Below are 23638 nucleotides of genomic sequence, written 5' to 3'. Positions count from 1 at the left end.
TTACCTAAAATTTTGGATCCAGTGAAATCACAAATTTTAGCTAGTCAATACCTCCCTTGTGAAGTTTTTGGTAGACTTAGATAGGCCACATTATCTAACTCTAGTACTGATGCATTACATAAATTTGTCTTTGCCACTTCTATGGGGAGTAATAGAGGTGGTCATGGAGGTTGAGGCTATAGGGGTCAAGACCGTGGAGGTCGTGACCAAGGGGGAGGGGGTCATGGTAGAGGATGTGGCCTTCGTAAGTGCATTTATTATTATGGTGAGAATCATACAGTAGAGTTTTGTTGGGAGTTGTATGGTACACCCTCAGCTCACCAAGCTAGTATTCAAGTTAAGGAACTGCCTTTAGAGTCACTTCTACCAACATCTAAAGTAGTCTCTATTCCTAAGCAAGAGTACAATCGTCTCTTGTCTATGCATTCTAACTCTGTTTGGTTTGGTTTTACAATTACTTTGGCTCAACAAGGTACTTCCATTGCTTGTCTTGCCACTCCAGAGCCTTTTGGTCGTTGACACAAGTGCAACTGATCATATGACTATACCCTGACCTTGAGCACTCTAGTAGTCTTCCCATTCTTACTTTGGCAAATGGCTCAGCCACTATAGTTTCTAGTTTGGGCATTGTGGACCACTTATTACTTCATTGTGAGAAGGCACATCGGTTGTGGAGTTTTATTTTTAAATCTTTTGGCATTTTGTGGGTCCTACCAAAAACAGTTCCAAATCTACTTTTTGGATGGTGCAATTGGTTGGAAAAGCACTGGTCTGACATTCGGAATTTAGTTCCATTGTACTTATCATGGTCTCTTTGGAAGGAATGCAATCAGCAAACTTTTGAGGATTTGGATAGTTTCAAAGATCAATTACTTGCTCCTTAGTGGTTCACTATTCGACCAGTCTTGAGCTTGGGGACTCACAACTAGTGATTTTCTCCCTTCTTTCCTTTGTTCTTTCCTCTTTTGTAATTAAATTTGTTTCTTTTCTTTTTGTTTTCCTTAGTAATTTTTGGTTTGTTTTATGCTTTTTTTTCTGCATAAGTAGCCTTTTGAATATTCATCTTTCTTACTAATCAAAAAAAAAAAAATCATTTTAATTTTTTGTCGATTAGCATGCTTACTAACCTTTTGAATTGCACTGCCATTTTTTTTATGTTTTTATCCACTCATTGTATCTTTCAAGATCTCAAGAGAAAACTACCGTTGATTGTCGTTGGGTGTATACTATGAAGTACTTGCCTAATGGTTCTTTTGAGCCTTTAAAGGCTCACTTGGTTGCCAAAGGGTATACCTAGACATATGGTGTCGAGTCTGTCGACTATGCAAAGATATTCTCACCTGTTGCTAAAATTTCTTCTGTTAGGATTTTGATCTCGACTGCTAACTGTTTCAATTAGACTTTAAAAATTCCTTCTTGAATGGTGATTTGAAAGAAGAGGTGTATATGGAGCAACAACCTCAGTTTGTTGCCCAAAGGGAGTCTGGAAACGTGTGCAAGTTGCATAAGGCCATCTATGGTCTTAAACAATCTCCCAAAGCTTGGTTTGGTAAATTCAGTGAAGTAGTGTTATAGTTTGGATTGCAACATTGCCATTTTGATCACTTTGTGTTTTCTCATACCTCTGCAAGATGAAAGATTTTGGAAGAAATTGGCTTGTTAGGATCTAAACCAATGGAGACTCCTATGGATCCTAATTTCAAATTGTATGAAGATTAGGGAGAGCTATTATCTAATCTTGAAAGATATCGTTATTTGATTGGTAAACTAATCATATCACAATTACTCGCCTAGATATATCATTTGCAATTAGAGTTTTGAGCAAATATATGAAAGATCCTCGCCTTTAGATTGTGAGGTATCTTAAAGCAAATCCAAGCCGTGGTGTTTTGTATAAAGCTAACGGTCACCTACGGGTAGAAGCCTATACTAATATGGATTGGACAGGATCACCGTCAGATAGAAAATCCACTATTGGGTATTGCACTTCTCTCTAAGAGGACACCTGATTACTTGAAAAAGTAAGAAACAAATTGTTGTTACTAGATCTAGTGTAAAGACTGAGTATAGAGCTATGGCACACACATCATGTGAGTGTATGTGAATTAAGCATTTACTTGAGGAATTAAAATTTGTTGTGAAGGTGCCTATGACTATGCATTGTGATAATCAAGCAGCAATTCACATTACCTCCAATCCTGTGTTCCATGAAAAAACCAAGCATATAGAACTAGATTATCATATTACTTGGGAGAAAGTAGAAAATGGTGTAATTGCCGCTCCATATGTTTCAACAAGAGTCCAAATTGCTGATATGTTTACCAAAACTTTATGTAAGACTCGTTTGGGTTTATTATGTAACAAGCTAGGATTATATGATATACATACTCTCCAACTTGAGGGGGAGTATTATGGATTTAAACTAGGGGAAAAACAGTAATGTCACTGTACTCCTTTATATATAAATAAAAAATTTTGTGTTAGGGTCAAACTCATCAAACACTAAACACTTTAACTTTAACAACAGTTAAACACTTTTACTTTAACAACAGTTACTTTTGTCCAACGGGTAAATAACATATCTTCTAATTACCTCATCCGTGTTTGCGCTTTTGCTACCATGCAAAAAATGTAATTACTCTTTATGATGTAAGTTCGCAATACAATAAAGCCATTATGAAACTCAATCTGAATGAAATATGATATGTGATATTACTCATATCACCACTTGAAATACATTTGGATACCTTGCTAAAAGAAAACAAGTGCATGAGGGATGCTTACTTTGTTGCTTAGTCCATTCTGACATTACATAAGAGAAGGAATTATCATAGCCTTCGGCTGGGATGCTGGTCAGTAAATCAATAAATTGTTCAACATTTGGGGAACTCATATGAACCTGCATTTTGAAGGGGGAAAGACTTTCAAAACTTTATCCATAAAAAAATGTGGGGTTGCCTGAATACTTGACCATGCCAACAATCAGGAAATGTTGGAGAAATTTGACAAGGAACTCTATAGGTAAGGTATGAACCACAAAAAGATGAAACATATAATCATATTTAAGCAATTTAAAAAGCCCTTTTTCCAAGAGAACCAATGTTGAATGAATTGAGTGCAAACAACCAGGAAGTTGCAGCATAGAACTTCTCTCATGCAACATTTTCCCATGCGCTTTGAGATATACACATTTTTTCAAGAATATTATAAAATAAAACAATTTGCAACTTTAAAATAAAATAAAAAAACCTTCTAAAGTTTACACTGTCATAACTTAGATGAAGTTAGAAAGTTAGGACATTACTAATCTGGCAAAAATAAGTAGCAATGAGCTTTTCAATCCCACTATTTGAACAGATTGCATCCGTCTAACAAGAGCAGCAACCAGGTCTCGTATATGCGGTGACATTTGTGATGGCAGATTCAATATAAGCTGCAGGATGTAACTCCCAACAAAAAGAGAACCAGAGCTTTCCAATTTAGGGTCAAGAAGTCTGCATTCAAATTGTGCAAATATCAGCATCCAGAAACCTATGTCAAAATTATAATATAATATTGATAATGGAAAACTAACAGGAATTGGATGAACTAGAAAAGCCACAAGCAACAATTTCATTTTAGAAAGAAGACATATCATCCCAAAGCACACAGGAGGCAATGGGAAGACTGATTTATTATATTTATTTGATTTTATGTATCAAGGGCAGTTTTGTAATTTCATAATGTTCTGGAATGGGCTGTTCTAACTGTCCATTAGATCTTCTTTTGGGCTTTACTTTAAGTTTGGTTATTTAGTTGGGCTTAGTAGTAAAAGCCTGAGTCCAAGTCTTATTAGGGTTTTAAGAAATCCTAGTTCAACTAGGATTAGGTATTAGTTTTCTATTTAAAGAGTTGTAGTACTTTCTATTGAGTTGATTAATGATGAATGTTTTCAGAATTTAAGAGCTACGTAGCTTTCTTTATGGTTTGTGTGATGCAACTTTTTCCGAGGTGTGATGCCAAGGAACCCTAGGTGTGATTCCTCCAATTTATCTTTCTTTCTTTTTTTCAATTTTACTATTCACGGATCACTGTTCACAGCACAGGAACAGCCACCCAAACCTTGATTGTTTTCCTTTGTTTCATCCCCAAACTCTACTAATCCTTGTCCCCTTTGGAGAGTGGAAACCCTATTATCTCTCTTATTTTCTAGCCTATTCCCCACCAAAACCAAACCCTAATTCTTCAAAGCCCAAGCTATACCAGATCAGCCCCTGGTTTTCTAAACCAGATTTTGTTGCCCCTTGTCCTACGTCAGTTAGGTATCAGAGCAGGGATTTTGCATCATGTCTACACGATCAGGGAGATTGTTTAGGGGGATATTGAGTGATTGTGAGCAAGATGAAGGTCGTGCATTTGATTACGGAGATTTTGCTATGGATGACTTGGAGGAGGATGAAGTGGATACTTCTCTTTTATCTGTAGTGAGACGTATTTTAGCAGCCCCAAAAGTAGAGAAAGAGGATTGGAGGCAAACTTCAATATTTCAAATGTTGGTTCGTTGTGGAAACCAAGCAAAGAAGCTTATTATTGATAGGGGAAGTTGCATGAATGTTTTGTCATCTTCCATGGTTGAACGCCTTAAGCTTCCGGTTGAACCTCATCCTCAACCATACAAAGTGGCAATGATGATAAGGCCTGCTTGCTAGAAAGGTCAGCATTTGGCAAAAGACATGAACTACAAATGGAAAAGAAAAGTCTATATTTCTCACTCAGCAAATAAGAAACCAAATTGAAGGATAAAAGGTAGAGACAATTCAATACATTCTTCCATGTCAATTATCAAAATCAATCAGGACCCTGTACACTTACAAAATTAACCAAAAAAAAAAAAAAAATGGAGATTTCACTGGTAATTCAAATGCTCCCAAAATAAAGAACACAGAAAATCTATATCCCACAAAATGATATAAACGTAGCAGTGGTTAAATAAATAGAGCTAGTACCAAAGTTTGACTATTTTTAAGCCCCTAATCACAAGTGGTTTTGAGTAAATTATTGAACCTAGCATCACAATAATTTTTAAAAAAATAAACATAAATCTCTTCATGCAAGTAATTAATAATCAACAAAAGAATCTAGTTTCTACTAGCCCAAATTAATAGGCCAGTACAACGTTTTCAAATTTTTACTCAATTAAGTAAGAGCTTTCAATCTTCCCAATGGGACTGTAAAACAAAGTAAACTACTAAAAACTAACCTTGAAGCAGCATCAAGTAAACTTCGCATAGTAAACCTAGAATCACCACTCCAAGTTAGCACTTCTTCTCTTCCACCAGATACAAAAGCAGCTAAACATTCTGTTGCATTCTGGTCAATATTGAGGAAGCAAAGGAGTTGTTTCAACATTTGGATACAAAACAAGCAATAGGAAATTGAAAAGGCATTGAAACATTTTAGATAACCTGCATCTCACTATGATCATCACTTTGAAGGACTATCCAAATAACACCATCAAAACAGACATCATGTACTGCTTTTACTACATCAATTGGAGCATTCTGTAAAATGCTATCACAAAGAATAGTTAGCAAATTGTGGATACTATTATGATATAAATTTATGATTCCACATAAATTTTGAAAAGATGGAAAACCAATAGCAAAAGGAAAATAAAAGAAACCATCTTGCCAAATATAACTTGCCTTCAATAGCATAGTCACCAGATCCAATGATCCTGCTACTAATCCATCAGGCTGCTGTTGGGGCTGGTAATAACCATCATAATGCATCAGAAACACATACCTTCGTTATTGTTGTACATCCAGACATTATCCACATTGAGATAACTCTTATAAATTGTACCTTGTTTAAGATTGGTCCAATATATGGTAAAACCCGGGATGTCAGTGGATGTATACAACCAGGAGAATTTTTTATTGCCTGGGATAAAAAATGAAATAAACAGTTAATAGAACAAAATCTTAAAATCTTAAAATCATCAACTTTCTAAAGTTATAAACGCAAAATGGCACACGGAAAAATAAAATAGGTTCCACATTATACATAAATGTCACCACAACTCAAGTCTCAAGGGCAGTGGATGCCACCACGAACATTTGGAAAAGGTGGAAATAACAAAACAAGTTCCATTAGAACCAAAATTGGATGCATCAAGCAGCACAACTGATAGAAGACCACAGCAGCAGCCATTAAGGTATATCAAAGGCATCCCACGGCTACTACTAATGCCCAACATTAATTTGGCAGGTCGGATGATGCCAAGGGTGCTTAGAAACTTGATTAGGCTTGTTAGTAGATTACAAATTTTATTTTATTATGTATTTAAAAATTGAATAATTCTAGTCAAATTTCTCGTACTTTATTTAATTTTAGGTGTTGAGCAAGAAAAAGAAGAGAAAACAGAACACCAAGCAAACAAAGAGTGGAGGATGAGAGATTTAATCTCAAGAATCGATCGTTCCGTTCCCTCAAAGCACCTACTGTTCCTTTTCCGCCAAAGACACCATAACACAAAATGTGGGACAGCCCGCTATAGGTCTATATTGCGCTATCTCCGAATGGACCCTGCCAAGATGTAATAAATAACTCTACAACACTTTGAGGCATCACCCAAATCACACCAAAAAGAATCAAAACCATAGACCATAGCTCAAAAGCATTGGGGCAATGAAGAAGAAGACGATTTACCGATTCCCCACTTCTTTTACACATAAAACACCAATCCATAACGGGGACACCCTTATTCCATAGCCAATCAAGGGTCAAAATCTTGCCTAAGGCAGCAGTCCAAGAAAAGAAAGCAACTCTAGGAGGGATCTTTGAGCACCACACAACTTTCCATGGAAAAAGGTTGTCAAGGGCCGAGAAGAGGGATAAGTAGTATTCACTAACCTTAAAGCCCTTATTCTTTGTTGACATCCAACAAAGTTTGTCATGCCCCTCACCAGTAAAGGCCATAGAGTGTATAAGCTTCCAAAAGATATCAAATTGTTTCATCTCCCAATCTTGGGGCTCTCTATAGAATCGAAGATCCCAATAAAGCCTCTGATTAGTAAAGGACATGACATCCGCAAGAAAAGAATCCTTCTTACAACTAAAGCTATAGAGTTCTGGAAATGCCTCCCGAAGAGTAAAACCCCCACACCACAAGTGATGCCAAAGTTTAATTCTATTACCATTGCCAACCTTGAAGATAGTGGATTTAAAGAAAGCTGGCCAGCCTTGTCTTATAGATCTCCAAAAACTAACACCATAAGTGGTTGTCACTTCTTTTGTACACCACCCACCCCAAATATTCCCATACTTGATCTCGATAACCCGCCTCCAAAGATGGCTCATCTCCATACCGTACATCCACAGCCATTTACTAAGCAGAGCTTGGTTAAATTTTCTCAAATTCCGCACACCCAACCCACAAGACTTAAGAGGGCTACACATCTAAGCCCAATTGACCCGATTCAATTTATGAGACTCATCAATACCACCCCATAAAAAAATCCTCCTGGAGTTTCTCAATGCGAGTTGCAATATCCACCGGGATAGGAAAGAGAGATAGGTAATAAGTAGGCAACATTGAGAGAGTGCTTTTAAGTAAAGTTACCTTACCACCTTTTGATAGATACAAATGCTTCCAACTTGCTAATCTTCGCTTCAGTTAACCTATATCAATTGTTGAATGTAATATTGTTTTAGTTGTACGGTAAATTGGGTCATTTGTATTATGGAGGTGAACTTAAAAATATTACATGCGTATTAGGGTTAATTTTGATTTAACTCAAAATACATAATATGAAATTTTAGTTTACATGGTAATTAGTATTAGAACCACCGATGTAAGCTGCGAATTGCCACCAGTCATAGTCAACTACCGTTGAATACCTTCCGTTCGACCATCACTGACCATAAATCGATGACCCATAAACCCAAATCGACCGCTGTTGACCTCATCGGACCCAAGATAAGTCACACAATAAGAAGCACAAGACTTGTTCATTGTCCAATTGTTTCTCGACTGAAACCCGTCGCCACTCGAATCTGTCACTGTTACGGGTCAGGTTCTTTATGGATTGACCAAGATGATTACATGTTGACCTTCTCAAGTGCTTTTCCTTCTGTTTGTTCCCTGATTTAATAGTGTTATTCCAATAGCAAGTGCGTGTGTATGTTGGTTTCATTTGTTTCTTGAATTGGTCAATCAAGTTATGGAGTTGTGAGTTTTGTCGATTAAGTTGTTTGTAAAGTTTGGTTCTATTTATGATCCTCTAATTATTTGTTATCATGGAAACAAAGATAAAATTGGACCGCAATTAATTGTTTTCAACTGAGTTGTTGTTAATGACCTCAATTAAATAAATAATAGCAATTATGCTCAATTGACAAAGTCAGTAGAAGCTTTCTTTTTAGGTAAAAAAAATTCCAGTACTTGGTGTCAAATCCCCCTACCTCGATCGATCCCAAATATATTGATTGGAGAGTTGAAGATACCCAAATTTGTAGTTTTCTAAGCTGCTATATGCATTGCATCCAATCCGGAATTCAATGAAAGGACCAAGCACATTGAAGCAGACTGTCACTTTGTCCAAGACAAGATTCTAAGTGAGGATATAACTACATATGTGAACTCTGGAGATCAACTTGCTAATATCTTTACTAAGGCATCATGTAGAAGTCATCTAGAGTTGATATGTTCCAAGCTGGGCGTATATGACAAACATTCCCCAGCTTGTTTTTTTTTTAAGTAATAAAATTATGTTAATTATTTCAGGTCACATTTTGTTGTTGATAATTCAAAGGTTGGGAGAGGGGGGATTTGAGCCCTACTTGAAGGCAAGTGTTAGAGAATTAGGAATACATATGGTTGTACTTTCTGTTGTATACGTGGAACCCTTCAATAAAGGGCTAGGAAGTTGCTCGGAAGTTTCATAAGGGCTGACTGTCCCTACCAGCTGTCCCTTTCATGAATATTCCTGTCCTATTGTGTTTACCCCTTTTTATATAAGGAATGAATAGAAAGCTGAGGTAGATTTCCAGTAAAAAGGAGGTGCTTATATTAATCTTTAATACATCCACTAACAGAACCTTATACCCCCAATCGGTAACAAACTGAAAGAAGTATATTAAAAACATATCAAGCACATGCAGACAAGATGCATGTAGGCATCCCATCATACTATGACAATCATCAATAACACTCAAAATTTTTACCTCAAGAACCTCAAGTGCATCAATGCTGATAAAAGGATCTGAAATATGCAATGCCCACACATTAAGAATTATGGGAGAGATGATGGGCTCCACAGATGTCGATGTTTCACTGCCTACATGAGAAACAACAACAACAACAAAAAAAGGGTAAAGTTAACCAGAAAGAACATGAAATTTGTTACACCAGCCTAAAACTAGATTACCATATTTGCCATGGAATTAAGAAAACATGATACTACTCATGCTTAAAATGCAAGAAATCGGTACTTAACCAGAAAGAATATGAAATTTGTTATACCAGCCTAAAACAAAATTGCCATATTCGCCATGAAATTAAAAGATTTGCCATATACTTAAACCCACCTGCCTTAATTGCAGCTTGCAGTGTTTCAAGCACTAGGTGTAAGGTTTCATCAGATGCCTAAAAAGCAGCATTAGAACTAATAGTAAATGGCACTTCAACCAAATCAAACAAGGATATAATGGAGCTACATTACTTGGTTAAGAAGATCTGTAAGTGATGAAAATAAACCCATCATTTGGGATCGAATAAGTTCTTTGTTTGCTTCAGGTAGGAGCTGGGAAAGTGCCCTGCAGGCACCTACTTTAACAGGTGGGGGCCTGTGAAAAGAATACCATCACCATAGCTTAATTTCTCTCTCTCTCATTAATTTACATATTTAAAAGGAGGTCTGAATGCTTACACATCCATGCCAATTGCCTTGATAGCAGCGTACAGGATGTGCTCAAGAACTCCATGGCTAATCTATACAAGATCATAAATTTCATAGGAAATATTCTAGAATACATGAGCTTCAAGAAGGGAAGGAAGTATTTTAATATTTACCAGAGGGGAGAACTTAGCAACTGATGTAAATATACGGGCATAAAGAAAGGGATATTCATGTACCCCTGCACAACAGAACAATAACAACTAATTGTGTTCACTGATGCACAATTTGAATCCAGTACTGAAAGAGGGAGAAGAGGCGGGGGGAGACAATAGAGTTCACCAATTCCAATGTCTTCAGTGATTATTTGCTCCACAAGCTTTCCAACATCAACTCTGATCGGTCCTGATACCTGACAAGTATATTAAATAAATATATCAATAAAATATATGAAGCAGATCCCACCAAGAACAAAAAATCATATTATCAAAAGTGAAAGATGGTAGTAGCTACACACATTAGAACCCAACCACATTACAAAACCTACCTTATGTTAGAGGTATAAAGTAAAAGGCACAAACCTCTGAATCAACCAATTGTTCTGAAAGAGATGCTAATGCAAATAGAGTAGCTTCCCTCGTCTGAGCAATATACCAAGCAAAATTGAGTTAAAGAGAGAAGGCTAAAATTAACACATTAAAATATAATACATACATATACATATAAATACATACACAGATTTATATGGCTATAATTGCTAGTATTTATTTGGGATACCCTGTGTTAGGCCAAAGTCAGAGTAATATCACGTGGAAAGCCATAGCTTCATCCCTCATGTAGGGTATTTGAAATGAGAGGAACACTGGGACGTTTGAAGGAAATGAAATTCCAAATTCAGATTAAAGGTTTGCAAAAGAATAAGGCAGAGCTAATACCGCAATTTGCCTCTTTCATCAACCAGTTTGAATGGTATATATTCCCCCAAGTCTCAAATCACAAGAAGTTGGATAGCATTTTTTATCTTTTATTAGCATCCCCCTTTGAGAAGGGAAATAAGGGGAAGGGGCTTGACAAAGGCACAAATGCAGGCGTTACCCTTTTGACCCTTTGCTGTAGTTACAGGGATTCCAAATTCATGAGCTTATATGTCTTTAAGTGTTTGGATATTTGTAATTTCAAATTTTAGTTTTATTCTTTTTGTTTTTTAAATTCTGCATACTGTTTTGAACTTGGCAGTTGGACTATACCATTTTATCTTTATAATGAAATATTCAAAAGTTCTCTAAAGTCCATAAGTATTACAAGAGAATACAGGCTCTGCCACTAATACCTTGGAAAACACATTCTTCCAAGAGAATCATAAGCATAATAGACTGGAAAAGACTCAATACAGCATCTATTTTAATGGAATTTAAACCTTTAAGAAGATTGCACAGAGGGGATAAAGGGCCAGTGAAATCAAGAAACCATATTCTAATAAAGCTCTGCCAACATAAGGTGGAAATAGATCCTTGGTTACTAAACTTTATTAAGCAGATCTGGTGGCAGCGTTTCTTAATTACTATGCAAAATCTTGATTAACAACCCAATATTGATATCAAAATAGTGCATATCGGCATAGTCTACTTATGAATCCTATTAGAGGTCTTTGGCAATGCCCTACTACAGGATAATTTCCTAACTGTTAACATATACACAGACAAATACATTTCACTTACCCTCCACCAAACTGTGGAGCCAGAAACTTTTTCTTGTTGAGACTCCCTGAAGTGTTGTTTTGCACCATTCATGATGGCATCAATTCCTTCTTTACCATAAGCATTGACAACCTCTTCCAGTAAAAGTGCACCTGTAAGAAGCAATATCTTGTACAAAAAAACTTCCACGAAAGCTCATGCCATAAGGGAGCATGAAGACAATTTTATTCTAGTTTAGGTTTATTTATTTTTAGAAGTAAATTGTATTATTACCGTTGTTCCATTGGATATTATTTTAGGTGTTATTTAGATAGTGAGGGTATTAGTTTCTTATTTAATGTCTTAGAGTCAAGTTTATTTTCGAAATTCAATAATTGGACTTTGGATCCAAAAAATTATAGTTAGAGTTTAGTCCTAGTAATCTATACAAATGTGTTATTGTACTTCAATGATTAAAAATTCAATTGGAATTTTCTTCAATGGCTTGGTGCTGATTCCAGTCTATCTAGGTAGGTCTTCCACCTTGCCTAGTAAGGACTCCAAGCAACCCTAAGTGTTAATTCCAAGGTTTATTTTATAATTCAATTTATTTTCCAGAAAAATCCCTTGGAAAATTTGTGCAGCTTGGTTCAGAGCGTTCTTTGTTTTGTGTTATCATGTAGCCTCAAAAAATAAAGTTAATTATGAGACCAAACAAATGAAGAGCTTTATGCTGTTAAAATCTACCACAAATATTGATACAACTATATGTATAGCATGACAAAAAAGACCAGAAAATAATCATATTATTAACCCTTTTGTAGAATTTTATTTATAATTTGATAGTTAAGGGAGGGGGAATTTGAATCTTGGACATCTTTGAAGTGCCAATTGAGCTACAAGGCTCTTGGCAACCTTCAGAAGATGTATATGTCCATGAGATTGTTCAAAAGAACATCATGCGTCACTTTCATGATAATTCTACATTGTCCATGATTTCAACAATTTATAATAGATTTTATAGCTTCCCAAATTTGTGTTCATCTTGTCTCCATACCCAAAATGATCACAACAGTCTTAACAAAATAATAATTAACATATCCAATTAGATCAATATATTAAAACCCTTATTTCAGTCTACACAGACTTATATATGTATATATATAGAACAATTAAATATCACGACAATTCTTACCCGAAACACGACAGCTATAAGTGACATCATCCTCATCAGCGACAAATTGGTTAGCATCCACTGACCAAGTATGTACCTAATGACAAGTTATTTGGAAAAAAAAAGAAAGAAAAATTCTATAAAAAGCAAACTCAAATTGAACATTTAAATATTGACTCAGATTCGATTAGATACATCTAGAAAATAGGAGATTTCATAAAAACTTCCACTCCAATCTAGTAGAATATTCAAAAGTAATGGATTTCCCTCTTACTATTAATTTCATTATTATTGCTATTGGCATCTATAGAAGGGTATGATTAGCCAGTTATTTAAAATGAGACAATGAGAAAGCAAATGATTTGATTGGAAAACTTTTCATAAAATATCTATTCATTCTTTACAAGAAGTGTGAAACAATGTGGGAGGAACTGGCAAAACTTATCATTGGTGGAATTTGACATGGTGTTTGGGAGAAGACTTTAATGTAATCCGCTTTCCATCAAAGAGAGGTTAGGGGCTGAAAGTTATACTCGTTCTAGGTATGAATTTTCTGACTTTATCTCTCTTCATGAGTTGATGGATATCCCTTTGGTGGGGGACCTTTACACTTGGCCTAATTCTTCCTCAGCATCTAGAATAAATCAGTTTCTATTCTCTCCTATTTTGGCAGATTATTTCACACTTCACCCAAAAACGGTTGCCTAGAGTTTTATCAAATCACTTTCAAATTCTATTGGAGGGTGGGAGTCAACATAGAGGTTGAATTCCTTTTCGTTTTGAAAATATGTGATTGAAGGCGGGGAGAAGTTCGTAGACAAAGTGAAGGCTTGGTGGGCAGCTTATCATTTTCAGGGAACTCCTAGTTAAATATTGTCAAAGAAGTTAGCCACTTTGAAATTGGATTTAAAAAAATGGAATGAAATGGAGTTTGGTAATGTCACGGTTAAGAAGCAGCATCCAAGGAGTAATTTGAATGCTTTAGATGTTAGAAGGGAGACTCACCCTCTAACAACTAAGGAAAATTTGGAACAAGTAAAACTCCATACAAAAATAAAGAAGACCACTTTATTAGAAGAGATTAGTTGGAGACAAAAGTCTAGAGTGCTATACTTGAGGGAGGGAGATTCCAATATAAGATTTTTTCACAAGATGGCCAATTCTAATAGAAGAAATAATAGTATTAAGGAATCTTATGGTTAATGGGATTTTGTCTTCCAATCAAGATATGATTGCTGATTGTATAACTCAATTCTACATGAACTTATACACTGAGCAGCGAGTTGATCAGCCTTACCTAGATGTGTTGGAATTTCCAAGGATATTAGGAGCTAAAGCGAACTGGCTAGAGAGACCTTTTAAAGAGATAGAGATCTTTGAAGTAATCAAGGATTTTAATGACGATAAATCACTTGGGCCAGATGATTTTCCCATGGCAATTTTCCAATTTGCTAGAAGGTTCTCAAATCAGCTCTTTTGGCTGTGCTCCACCATTTTTATGCTAAAGGCCAATTTGAAAAAAGTTTGAATGCAACCTTCATTCCTCTCATTCCAAAAAAAAACAACTGCAAAAGTGGAAGTCAAGGATCTCCGTCCTATCAATCTTGTTAGAGCATTTGCTGTAGTGTAGCTAAATAGCTATATTGCTATTTTAGCTACACCAAAACACAAAAAAAGGCTGCACCAATGGAGCCATACTTAAAACTTTTTAGCTTTTTGCTACAGTGCACATCTATAGGCTAAAATAAAAAATAATTTTTTATTCTGCGTTCACACTTCTTTTTTTATTTTTTATTCTTTCCTTCATTCTCTTTTCTCCGTCTCTCTCTCCTCACTGCCTCCCCATCTCTTCTTTCTTCCTCTTCATACCCACAGACCCTTCTTTCCTCCTCAGAGACCCATCGCCGATCTGCACGAGCCCAGCCGTCACAGACCCGTCGCTGCCGACCCACGTTCGGCCGCCGACCTGACCCATTTCGACCTCTCTTCTCTATTTTCGGCGTTTCGGTTTTGTGTTTCGGGCTGTGCTTGTGTTTCAACTTTGTGTTTCGGCTTTGTGTTTCATGTTGTGCTTGTGTTTTGGCTTTGTGTTTCAGGCTTGCTTGTGCACATGTCATCGTCATCGCCCACTACTGCTACCAATCTTCATCGTTTTCTCTCTCTCTCTCTTCGTTTTTAGCTCCGATCGAGTCCCACATTACCCGACTCACCTCAAATCGGAGCATTCCGTTTTGCTTTACACTCATCATCACTGTTTATGATCACTGATCGATGATCAGCGTAGGTCTCGTCAGCCGGTACCAAATCGGACAGAGTATCAGAAATGGGTTTCGGTTTGGCTGTGTTGATTTTTCTGGGTTTTTGTTTTGTTCTTCTTCACTGGTTTTGATGGCACGGTGGGGTTGTGGTTGTGCAGTAAATTTCATGGGTTTGATGGTGGTTGTGGTGGTGTGTTGGTGGTTGAATGAAATATTATTTTATTGTAGTGTTTATATTATTTTATTGTGTTGTTTATATTATTTTATAGTGTTAAAAAGTAAAATAGCTCCACTGCTGTAAGGTGTGAGAAGGTAAAATAGATAAAGTGATTTTTTGTGTAGCTTAAAAACTAAAAATTTAGATCCACTACTGTGGATGCTCTTAGAAGGAGGTGGATTTTCTTTTTCTTTTTTCTACTATTTGCTTTTCTATTCTTATTAATGGTTCTCCCTATGGCTTTTTCAAGGGCTCTAGAGGGTTGAGACAAGGCAATCATTTGTCTCCCTTGTTATTAGCTTTGGTCATGGAAGCCGTTGGTAGAATGTTGGATAAAGCTGTCCATGAAGGTTCGCTTGTTAGGTTTCGAGTGGGTGATTTAGAGGGAAGATCTTTGGTGGTTTCTCATCTTCTCTTTGCTGACAACACTCTACTTTTTTGTGATGCTGACCTTGATCAGTAATAAGAATTCATTGATAATAAAAATAGAGACACCCAAGCACACAGGGAGTATACAGGGGTGAAAAAGTCAAGAACGAAAATTACAAAAGTCAAGTAAATCCAAGATAGAAAAAGGATGGTTTCTCCACACAAAGAACCATTCAAGTAAGGTACGGATGAAAAGAAGCTTGAGGTCAGGCATAGCACGCTCAATGTCTTCAAAGCATCTACTATTCCTCTCCTTCCAAATACACCACATCAAACAAAGAGGAACGACCTTCCAAATAACTCCATTGCGGTGGCGACCAAAGCGACCTTGCCAGCAAGCAAAGAGCCCAATAACAGACAAAGGCATGACCCAACACACTCCAAATAAACCAAAAACCATATCCCATAACTCCGAAGCAACCGGGCAATGAAGGAAAAGATGGTCAACACTTTCACTATTGCACTTGCACATATAACACCAATCCAAAATGCAAACCTTTCTTTTCCTTAGATTGTCAATAGTCAAACATTTCCCCAAGGCTACGGTCCAGACAAAAAAAGCCACTCTAGAAGGGATCTTCTGCTTCCAAATGCTTTTCCAAGGGAAAAATTGCTCACTATGGCCAACAAGAAGATGGTAGTATGCACTAACCGTGAACCCCTTACAAGGCAGCCAATAACTCTTATCCTCCTCGATTCCCCTTACAGGAGTGCTATAAATGGAATTGATGAAGCTCCTGAAAGCTTCCAATTCACGATTATGCACCTCCCTACAAAACTGAATCTCCCAATGGAGGACTCCATTGGAGAACCTCATTAGATCCGCCACACTTGCCTCTTTGCTACAACTAATCCTATATAATTCGGGATAGCGAACTGCGAGAGAAGAAGTCCCACACCAACGATCTAGCCAAAACTGCACTTTTGAACCATCTCCAATATCATACATAATAAATCGAGATAAAGAGTGCCACCCCCTGCTAATATTTTTCCACAAACTGACACCATAAGGACCAGAGGAAAAGCTAGAACACCAACCACCCCAATCACAACCATACTTTACCTCTATCACTTGACGCCAAAGAGCATCCCCTTCTTGCCAAATCTCCAAAGCCATTTTCCTAAAAGAGCTATATTGAAAGTTCTCAGGTTCCTAATCCCTAAACCACCTGAAGAAAGCGGGGTACGCACCGTAGACCAATCAACCAGATGAAATTTGGGCTCATCTCCTAGGCCACCCCACAGAAAGTCCCACTGAAGTCTAGCAATACGGTTGGCCACAGAGGCAGGAATAGGGAATAAAGAGAGAAAATAAGTAGGAAGGAAAAGGAGATGAGAAACCATCAAAGATCTACCAGCAGAAGCACCTGCATTAAAACCTGACAAACAACCTTCATGGACATCCTTATCCAACATTCTACTGACTGCCTCCATAACCAAAACAAATAATAAGGGGGACAAAGGATCACCTTGCCGCAACCCCCTAGAACTTCCAAAGAACCCATGGGGAGTACCATTAATAAGGATAGAAAAACGAACAGTAGATAAACGAAAAGAGATCCATCGCCTCCACTTATCAGGAAAACCACAACGCTCAAGCAAGAGAGTAAGAAAACCCCAGTTCACATGATCGAAGGCTTTCTCAATGTCCAGTTTGCATAACAACCCTGGCTGACCAGACTTCGATTTACTATCAAGAAATTCATTAGCAATAAGAACAGAATTGAGAATTTGCCTTTTAAGAATAAAGGCATTCTGAGGAGCAGAGATGATCTCGCCTAAAACCAAGCAAAGACGAGAAGCCAAAACTTTAGCAAGAATTTTATAAACCCCCCTAACAAGGCTGATGGGCCGAAAGTCTTTTATTTCCACTGTTGCGGCTTTTTTAGGAATGAGAGCAATGAAGGTTGCATTCAAGCTTTTTTCAAACTGGCCAGTGACATGGAAGTGGTGGAACACAGCCATAATGTCAGTTTTGAGAATCCCCCAGCAAGCTTGAAAGAAAGCCATCAAAAAACCGTCAGGCCCAAGAGATTTATCCCCATTAAACTCCTTGATGACTTCTAAAACCTCAGATTCCTCGAAAGGTTTCTCTAACCAATCCACGTTGTCCCCAGAAATACAAGGGAAATCCAATACATCCGGGAAAGGGTGCTGCACTTGCTGCTCAGAGTATAGGTTCATAAAGAATTGTTCAACATGGTCAACGATCCTATCCTGGTTGGTATTCACAGCCCCATCAATCATAAGGGTTTCAATACAATTATTTCTTCTATTAGAATTAGCCATCCTGTGAAAAAATCTCATATTGGAGTCGCCCTCCTTTAAAAATAACACTTTGGACTTTTGCCTCCAACTAATCTCCTCAAGCAAGGCAGCCTTCTCAAGATCGGCGCAAAAGGAAGCTTGTTCCAATTTTTCCTCTTCAGATAAGGGTTGAAAGTCCTCTTTTACATCTAAAGCATTCAACTTACTCCATAGCAGCTGCTTCTTTACTATGATATTGCCGAAATCTGACTCGTTCTACTTCTTTAGGTCCGATTTTAGAGCAGTCAACTTCTTGGCAAGAATGTAACTAGGGGTCCCTTGAAAATGGTAATTCTCCCACCAGGACTTCACCTTATCTAAGAACCCTTCAGCCTTCAACCACATATTCTCAAAACGAAAAGGAATTCGCCCTCTTCGATGACTTCCACTCTCCAAAAGAATAGGGAAGTGATCGGATAACACTCTAGGAAGCCTTTTTTGGGAGAAGTGAGTGAAGTGATCTACTAGAGCCGGAGAGAAGAGAAACCGATCAATTCTAGAGGCTGAGGTGGAGTTAGACCAAGAGAAAAGACCTCCCTCTAAAGGAATATCCATATGCCCATGAAGAGAAATAAAATCCGAGAAATCATACATGCAGCGAGAGAATCTTCCCGCCCCTAATCTCTCAGATGGAAAGCGGATGACATTAAAATCACCTCCCAAACACCAAGGCAAATTCCACCAACTGATCAAGCCTGCCAGCTCTTCCCACATAAGATGACAATTCCTGTTCAAATTTGGACCATAGATACCAGTGAAGGCCCACTCAAAATGATCATTGACATTTTTGAACCTACACGAAATCGAAAAATTCCCCACTGCTTCCTCTAACTTTTCCACCACCCTTCTATCCCACATGAGAAGGATACCACCGGAAGCACCCTCAGAGCCCAAATATAACCAATCAATGAAGGGACAACTCCATATGCTTCTAACTAGACCTCTAGTAACCCATTCCAGTTTTGTCTCTAGCAAACAAACAATATCAGCCCTCCAAGAGCGTAAAAAATTGCGAATCTTGAGCCGTTTTTCTTTGTTATTCAAACCTCTACCATTCCAGGATATAATCTTCAGATTCATTGGGAAACAATATGAGCCCTGTCCTTACCATAACTAGAGCGTCTTGAAGACGCGAAACCATAATTGACAGAGCTGAATAAGCCCCTTAATTCCCTTATTCCTTTCCTCCCTGAGCTCTTCTCGGCTTTGTCAGTTTTATCCTTAATATCCCTCAGTTGTATCTCAGTTTCAACAGCCAACAGGAATTTGGTTGCTGGCTCTTCTAACCCTTTAAGGAAAGTCCCAAGAAAATCACCAAAGCCACGGAATTTATCCTGAAACCATTCCGAGTAACTGCCCTTACCCAGCAAAGTCTCTACTACCAGAGTTGCTGGCTGATCAGAAATATCCGTGGCACCCAAAGGCAAAGAGAAAGCCAGTGGATCGACGTTGAGGGGTGGTGAAGAATCAGAGAACTGAGAGGCATTCTCGGAGCAAAAATCTGAAGACCAATCCTCCACAATAACATCAATCCCTTTTTCCGACTCAGAATTAAGCTCCTTAGATTCCAAAGCCTTCCCCGGAACTATCGCTAATTGGTTTGAGTCGTCCACTCCGACAACGTCATCTCCCGGAGGCAAAGAAATTTGAATCGAGACTGCCACCTTCTTCCCATCTCGTAATTCGAGAACCCACTGCTTGGAATTCCCCCATTTCTTGATGACATCATCTGTGTGCTGATGAATGATCTATTGGATGTTACGTTGCAAATCCACATCATCATCGAAGCACAAGGATTCATCTAAGGAAGCATCGGAGGACATAGACTCTGTGACGGAGGCGTCGGAGTTGTCGAGCACTGAGAGAAGCTTCTCGGTGCATGTCCGATCCATGTGGGTCAGAGACGGCACAGCGTCGGACATCTCGCTACCCGTAAATGAAGGTGTCGAAGAGAAAGGGTGAGTGGGAGGGGCTTGCGAGGAGTAAGGATGGGTCAGGTATTGAGTCAAAGAGGGCCGGTGGGGTTTGGGCTTCCATTTATAGATGGGTTTAATATTGGGCTTTGGGTTAGAGGTTGGAAGGGCTTTGGGTTTAGAGTTAGGCCACCCGAAAGCTCTGGTTTGAGTGGGCTTTGGGTTTGAGAAGGGCTTTGGCTTTGGGTTTGAGGCTTGAAATGGCTTAAGGGTTGAGTGTCGGCCAACTGTAGGAAGTTTGGGCTTAAAGGAATCCGTGGGTTTTGGGTTAGAGGGTTGGCTAAGTGAGGAGTCCACCTCAGAGACTTTGGACCAACTGATCTCCCACGTACCAAGCGGCCCACGAACCAGTCCAAAATAAAGATCTAATTGCACCTCACCTTCAATCCCATCAGAGGAGACAGGAGAGAGCTGCGTCCTGATCAGAGCTTTCTCCTTCCCAAGGCAGCTCTCGCGAGAATCCTGGGTCTGAGAACCCAGATTTGCTATGTTAGGATTTCGAGAGTCCAACAATAAATGTTGAGGATTTGCTTTGTTGCGAGAATCCTGGGTCTGAGGAAGCTCCTCTGCTGCAAACCTATGAGCTTTGGGCTCACTCCGACGGCCTTGCACCACCGCTGCTGCAAAGGATTTGGAGGCTTGAAATTCAGACCCAGGTAGGAGTTTAGGGGGCAGATTAATGGCAAGAATCCCCGGAGCTAAAACCTTCTTCACATGCCAAACAAAACCTCTCCAACCATTGCCCATTCTTCCTTCCGGAATTACTAAGAAACCTTTCCGACGACCATGTAAAAGTTCAGAAATCATAAGAAAAGAACCATGAGCATTGGAGCTTGATTGTAGAATAAACACCGTCTCTCCCTCTCTAACAGTACGAGCAAAGTGTGCAGGGGACTCAAGAGTAAATATAATTCTCCATTATAGAGAACAGTCTCTTAGCACTCTCTTTGCCCAAGAACACTGATCGGAGAGAATCTCTTCCTCTCTCAAAGATATGCAATAAGAAAAAAGTACCCCCTTCTTCAACAGAAAATTCAAAAGATTTTGACTCAACGAAGAAAAAGAGAGAGCCACCCATGACTGAGAGTAGTATTTGATACTTAATTTCTAGAGTTATGATGCATATCAATTATGTAGTGAACAAATCAGCTCAACAAATTTATATATCTTATACTGCTATCAATCTTAAGAAATATGCATTCTGCATATTTATTGCCTATAATAGAAGAATAAAAGATTTCACTAACTGTCTAGCTTAATCAAGCCTCCTTTGAGATGCTTGGCCCATGACATTACAAATTGATCGTGTACATGTCCCAAGCAAGAAACTCATCATTTGAGCTAAAAGCATGCAAATGTATATAACTTGGGCAACTAAGACAATTAGGATTCTTTACTAGACAAAGTACATACATCCATGAATGCAATTATGAAATATGTTCCTCATGTTTCTGCTTTGCTCTATCTTTTTCGCTACTTGATCAGAATTTGATTCTCCGCATGGTGCTCATTTGGTTTGAGGCAACTTCTGGTCTAAAAATAAATTTGGGTAAGTACAAATTGGTACCTGTGGGAGCGGTTCATAACATCGAGTTACTGGTGAATGTCCTCAGCTGTAAGCGAGGTACCCTTGCAATGAAATATTTGGGTCTTCCTTTGGGTGCAAAATTCAAGGATAAGAAAATATGGAAAAGGTGGAAAGGAGATTAGCGGGATGGAAATGTTAGTAGTTATCCAAGGGAAGTAGATTCGCTTTAATTAAAAGTACTCTATCAAATCTACCTACTTATTTTCTATCCTTATTCCCTATCCTTGCTTTTGAGGCTAATCGAATTGCAAAACTGCAAAACTTTTTATGGGGTAGTCTGGGGGATAAACCTAAATTTCACCTAGTTAAATGGGCTACGATTTGTGCTCCTCTTTCTTCAGGTGGTTTGGGAATAAGGAATTTGAGACTTTTTAATGAAGCTTTGCTAGGGAGGTTGCGGAGATTTGGACTTGAAAGGGATGCTCTTTGGTGGCAAGTGATAAAGGTGAAGTATGGATGTGTACAGGGTGACTAGTGTACTAGTTCAGTTTTTGGTCCCTATGGTGTTAGTTTGTGGAAACATATTAGTCGGGGTTGGCCTTCTTTGTCTCATTATATTCTGTATGATATTGGCGATGGGTCGAGGGTGAATTTTTGCAAGACCGGTGGTGTGGGGAGACGTCTTTGGCTGTTAGTTATCCTGAATTATTCAGAATTTTCCAAGACAAGGAGGCAAGTGTGGCTAAGCTTATGAAGTTCACAATGGGGTCCTTTATTAGGATGTAAGTTTTTTTTAGGGTTGTTCATGATTGGGAATTGGAGGCTTTGTCAAGCTTCATGGATACCATTTAAGGATCTTCTGTAAGGGGGATTAGGGTGAATAAAATGTGCTAGAACCCAAATAGAAATAAGGGGTTTATGGTTAGTGCTTATTATCGTATTTTAGTTGGCCCAAGTGATCTTTTTTTCCTCAGAAAAGCATATGGAAGTTGAAGATCCCTTCTCAAGTGGCTTTTTTTTTATGGACTGCTACTTTGGTAAAATGTCCGACGATTGACAATTTAAGAAAAAAGAGGGTTTGGATTTTGGATTGGTGTTATATGTGCAAATGTAACGGTGAATAGGTTGACCATCTTTTCTTTCATTGTCCAGTTGCTATGGATCTGTGGTCTACAGTTTTGGGTTTATTTAGAGCAAGTTGGGTTATGTCTAATTTTGTTGTTGAGCTCCTAGCTTGTTGGCAAGGTTGGTTTAGTCGTCCTCAAAATGGACATATATGGATAGTTGTTCCCCATGGTTTGCTGGGGTGTCTTTGGAAGGAAGAAATAGTAGGTGTTTTGAAGATAATGTGAGATCCATGCTAGACCTAAAGTTATTTTTCTTTAGATCCTTATTGGATTGGTTGTCAACTTTGCAAAACCAATTCTTATTGTCTATTCTAGATTTACCTAATTTATGTAATTTTTGTACTTGATTTGTTTACCCCCTATACACATCCTGTGTACTTAGGTGTCTCCTTTTTTTATATCAATAAATCTTATTACTTATAAAATAAATAAAAAATGAAAAATTTGTTCAGTTTTTCATAACATAGAGAAGCACCCAAATTGTGAACAAAATAGACTTTTTTCATTTTTGCATATAAACGTTGCCAAGAGCCTTGTGGCTAGTTGGCACCTCCTAGTATTTCCAACCAACAGACACATCTAGGTTCAAATCCCTCCTACCTTGTTGTAATTATCGAATTATCAAAACAAAAAAAATAAATAAATAGAGAAGCACACATTCAGATCATCATTTTTAAAATATATATATATATATATATATTACAATAAACCAATTGATGCAGGAGTGCAACCAGAAATTATTTCAATATCTAATTTTGGATTTTCATTGGATAATTTTATATTTTAAGTTTTTATTTGTTTAGTTTGAGTTATGATAGGGACTAAATTTCATGTTCTTATATAAGGATTAGTTTATTATTTGGATTAGTATTTGAGTTCAACTAGGATTAGTAGTTTTTCTTTATCTTTTATTTATTGGAAACTCTATAACCTACCTCTCCCATTCTCTCCTCTCATTCTATTCTAATACAATGGAAAATATATTTGAGCTTTTTGAATCAATTAGTTTTTTTTTGTTTTTTAATTTAAAAAAACCAAAATTATTAGCAAAAGCCCAAAAAATTGGAAGAC

The 23638-nt window shown here is 37.8% G+C and overlaps 1 protein-coding gene across 2 annotated transcripts in view; it reads right to left on the bottom strand.

Moving 5' to 3' along the window:
- The window catches only part of LOC126717941 (uncharacterized), a 62935-nt gene that overhangs the window by 13652 nt on the left and 25645 nt on the right, over positions 1-23638 (bottom strand). For both annotated transcript variants that reach the window (XM_050419944.1, XM_050419943.1), the window contains 15 exons: positions 12750-12825; positions 11597-11727; positions 10460-10519; positions 10221-10290; positions 10055-10119; positions 9912-9973; positions 9705-9828; positions 9571-9628; positions 9208-9320; positions 5845-5922; positions 5685-5747; positions 5445-5540; positions 5240-5349; positions 3305-3494; positions 2785-2899 (listed from right to left, as the gene is read on the bottom strand). In XM_050419944.1, the coding sequence (XP_050275901.1) occupies positions 2785-2899; positions 3305-3494; positions 5240-5349; positions 5445-5540; positions 5685-5747; positions 5845-5922; positions 9208-9320; positions 9571-9628; positions 9705-9828; positions 9912-9973; positions 10055-10119; positions 10221-10290; positions 10460-10519; positions 11597-11727; positions 12750-12825 (1411 nt within the window). The remainder of the gene's footprint in view (positions 1-2784; positions 2900-3304; positions 3495-5239; positions 5350-5444; positions 5541-5684; positions 5748-5844; positions 5923-9207; positions 9321-9570; positions 9629-9704; positions 9829-9911; positions 9974-10054; positions 10120-10220; positions 10291-10459; positions 10520-11596; positions 11728-12749; positions 12826-23638) is intronic.

The sequence above is a fragment of the Quercus robur genome, chromosome 3 (genome assembly GCF_932294415.1).
Source record: "Quercus robur chromosome 3, dhQueRobu3.1, whole genome shotgun sequence".
Taxonomy (NCBI): domain Eukaryota; kingdom Viridiplantae; phylum Streptophyta; class Magnoliopsida; order Fagales; family Fagaceae; genus Quercus; species Quercus robur.
Note: the sequence above shows the minus strand (reverse complement) of the source record. Positions and strands in the feature narration are given on the sequence as shown.